Source organism: Nicrophorus vespilloides, unplaced genomic scaffold (assembly GCF_001412225.1).
Source record: "Nicrophorus vespilloides isolate i.1.1-1 unplaced genomic scaffold, Nicve_v1.0, whole genome shotgun sequence".
NCBI classification, from domain to species: domain Eukaryota; kingdom Metazoa; phylum Arthropoda; class Insecta; order Coleoptera; family Silphidae; genus Nicrophorus; species Nicrophorus vespilloides.
In genome coordinates, this window is record NW_017095805.1 from 1 (window position 1) to 3,120 (window position 3,120).

The 3,120-nt window shown below is 37.1% G+C and overlaps 1 protein-coding gene across 1 annotated transcript; it reads right to left on the reverse strand.

The window, feature by feature from the left end:
• Positions 1-2,226: 2,226 nt before the first annotated feature.
• LOC108564637 (neurexin-1-like) lies at positions 2,227-3,114 on the reverse strand (the record flags this gene model as incomplete). Its single annotated transcript, XM_017923728.1, has 3 exons — positions 2,876-3,114; positions 2,485-2,593; positions 2,227-2,421 (listed from the first exon to the last, which is right to left on the reverse strand). Coding segments are annotated over exons 1-3 (514 nt in total), but the record flags the coding sequence as incomplete, so codon positions are not given.
• Between the last annotated feature and the right edge of the window lie 6 nt (positions 3,115-3,120).

Here is a 3,120-nt window from a genome sequence, read left to right on the forward strand (position 1 = left end):
AATTTCACACATGTTTTACAACACTGATATTTACATTAATCCTTAGTATATAAATATGAAATTAATTAGATATTTACGCTTTGAACATATCAATTAGTAATAATGAAAAAAATCAAAACAGAGGATTGTCGTGTCCAAGGGGATGGTTTTCTGGACACTGTGGGATATTTTCACTGTTGTCTGTTGCAGAGCCTTAGGTTTTATAAATAATAAATTGAACGAGTTTTACTTTCGGTTTATTATTAAAATATTCGATAGGACTTGATTCTTTAATGTTCTTCCTATGACTAATTACAAATCCTTATTCTACGTATAAAATTAACTAAACAAGGGGGCGGAATTTTGAGGAGTTAGGCACGGTTTTGATAAGACGCTCCGCTTCAGGTCACTGCTCCTGTACGGATTCTGCCAATTCTGCGTCTGGTTCCCACTTGAAAATATGAGCGATGTTCTTATTAGTAATTGGTAGGAATGAATATTACAATCGGTCTCACGGTGGAGGTTCCTTACTTATGTATATGTTTTTATAATAAGGTTTCTAAGAGACGCCGTGGATGTCTCTAATTCGTTAATACACTATATTAATAATAATAATTGTAATAATAACGGTTGGACACAATAGGAAAATGATATTAAGTTAGATTTCACTATATATACTAGACCCATTGCCAGAGTTCTTATTATATATAAACGATAATTGTCGAGCTATAAATTTGATGGTTTATTAATTAGAAGGAAATAGGAGTTGTATGGCTGAAGTATTTTCCAGTAGTAATTCGCCGATCATATTTTAGGAAATATTATAAATCCAATATATTTTTGGATGGCAATAAATTTCCGAGATGGAATATTAAATCCGGCTATCAAAAATTAAGTGTCGGATTTTACAACTTCGTCGCAAATTAATCTGAGTATATACAGATGAGGCAAGCAAGCATTGCTGATGGTGAGAGTGAACGTTCATTCATTTTAATATATATGGAAGTACAGTGGAACCTCGCTTGACGAGTTTAATTCGTTCCAAAATTTGCGGATTTTCACTCGCACTTAAAAAATACTCACAGTTAAAAAATATACATAATATGTGTACACAAATTTTGAAAATGATGTAGCAGGCACATCCGGGACTTCTCTTCTCATCTTCACTCGTTATGCGAAACGTCGCTCGTTAAACGAGTCATTTTCTTTACAATTCATTTTGCTTGTTATGCGAGATGCTCGTTAAGCGAGGTTCCACTGCATTATAATTTCTTTCTAATCAACTGAAATAAAACTATCAGACATAAAAAGCTTCCAAACAATATTAGGCCAGTGAGGCCAGAGCCGTCTTATTCATTAGGCATAGTGTCTAGTACCCACAAAATATATATTTTCTTGTTAAGTTGACAAAATAATATATATAATCGATTGAATTGAATTCTTCTTGTTTCTTTTTTTATAAAATAAAATATAAACTTGTTTTCCAGCAATAGTAGCAGATTATTTAATCCGCTTACTAATTTTTTAATGAAATAATAATATATATTATTATTGCAGTGACCGAATATTTGCTTTTAGTATTATTTGTATGCAATTATCAAATAAGTTAACAAAAGTAACATATAATTCGAATCGAACTCTATGTATTTGAAATTTATTGGAAATCTATATATTGGGATGAACTTGATTAATCTGTATAACAGTTATAATTAGTGTTATGAATTACCTAACTTATCAATAATAAAATATACAACGTAGGATCCAAGAGTCTACATGTGAAACATGATTTTATAATTTTTGTAGAAGGTTCGAATAGTTTGGAATTGGACGGTAATTTGTACGTTGGAGGACTGGGCCCTCCATTCTCCGACATCCCTGTTCCCTCTGGTCTGTGGACGGCCGTCCTTCAGCAGGGCTTCGTCGGCTGCTTCAAGGACCTCGTAATGAATAATGAAGCCGTTGACGTTGCGAGCTTCGCGCGGGAACAGGACTCAGGTAAAGTGGATTTGCAAATAAATAAATAAATTGGTTTTTCGGGGGGTTGCGGAGAATTTAACGAGCGTGGCGCAGCGTGGCCCACTCCAATTAAACTGCCTCTCCGCTTTTCGTTCTAGGGTCAATTAAAACGCTGTGCCATGTGCAGCCGCAGCAATGCCCGTCGCAGCCCTGTCTCAATGGAGGTGGCTGCACAGAAGGTTGGAATCGTTTCGTGTGCGACTGCACAGACACCACCTTCACGGGGCCGACCTGCGGTAAGGGTATGCTCGCTGCTGGAAGCACGTGCGAGTTCAATATATGGAATATTGTTGAAGTAAAACTGTTGGATTTCTCCGATAAAGTTGGGTACGGTCGTGGTCATGCTGATCTCCTCTTCCTGATGATAGAGTCCACCCAAATGGATGGTTCTCCATTGCAGCGTATTGTATTTTCCGAACGTTTCAGCTGAAGAAAATATTAATGATTAATGTTAGGGAGGTGGTAAGATATAAGAAATTGAGGAGATACCTCTAAGTGGTGTCTTCCCATCCAGCTGAAGCTTAAGATTAGCGCCGCGTCTGGAGAACCTCACCGTGTGCCATTCGTTATCGTTTACATTTTGTCCCGCCAATAAGATCTGAAATATTGGTATTTGGATGTTATTGTTTGTGTGCTATCAACATTGAAATAACGCTAATGGTCATAGTCGTAATTATACAAATATCAATACACAGAACAATAATTGGACTTGTGTTTATGATTGTGTCTAATAATGATAATCGGTAAGCATTTTTTGTTAATCTTTTTTCTAATATAATTTTGTTTTAAAAAACATGCATATTGAGAAATGCATTAACGGAGTATCCTTCACGAATTATGTACTTCTTGTAAAGAAAAGACGATTAAATGTTCAATTTACTTTATCCTTCTCCTTGTCCTCCTGCTTCTTGTCCTTGACGCCAAGTCTGAGAGCCATGCGAATTCGACCCGCAGCAACGGCCAATTCAATTCTGTCACCAGTCTGCACGGTGCTCGTGATGAGCAGAAGACCTAGGGGTTTGCTGGTGCGAAAGCGGAGCACGATGTCCTCGGTCTGCGTCAAAGATTCGGTGTCCATGTTTACCTCCATGTGCTGCGACCCGTTGAAGCTGAGCGTTGCAGCCT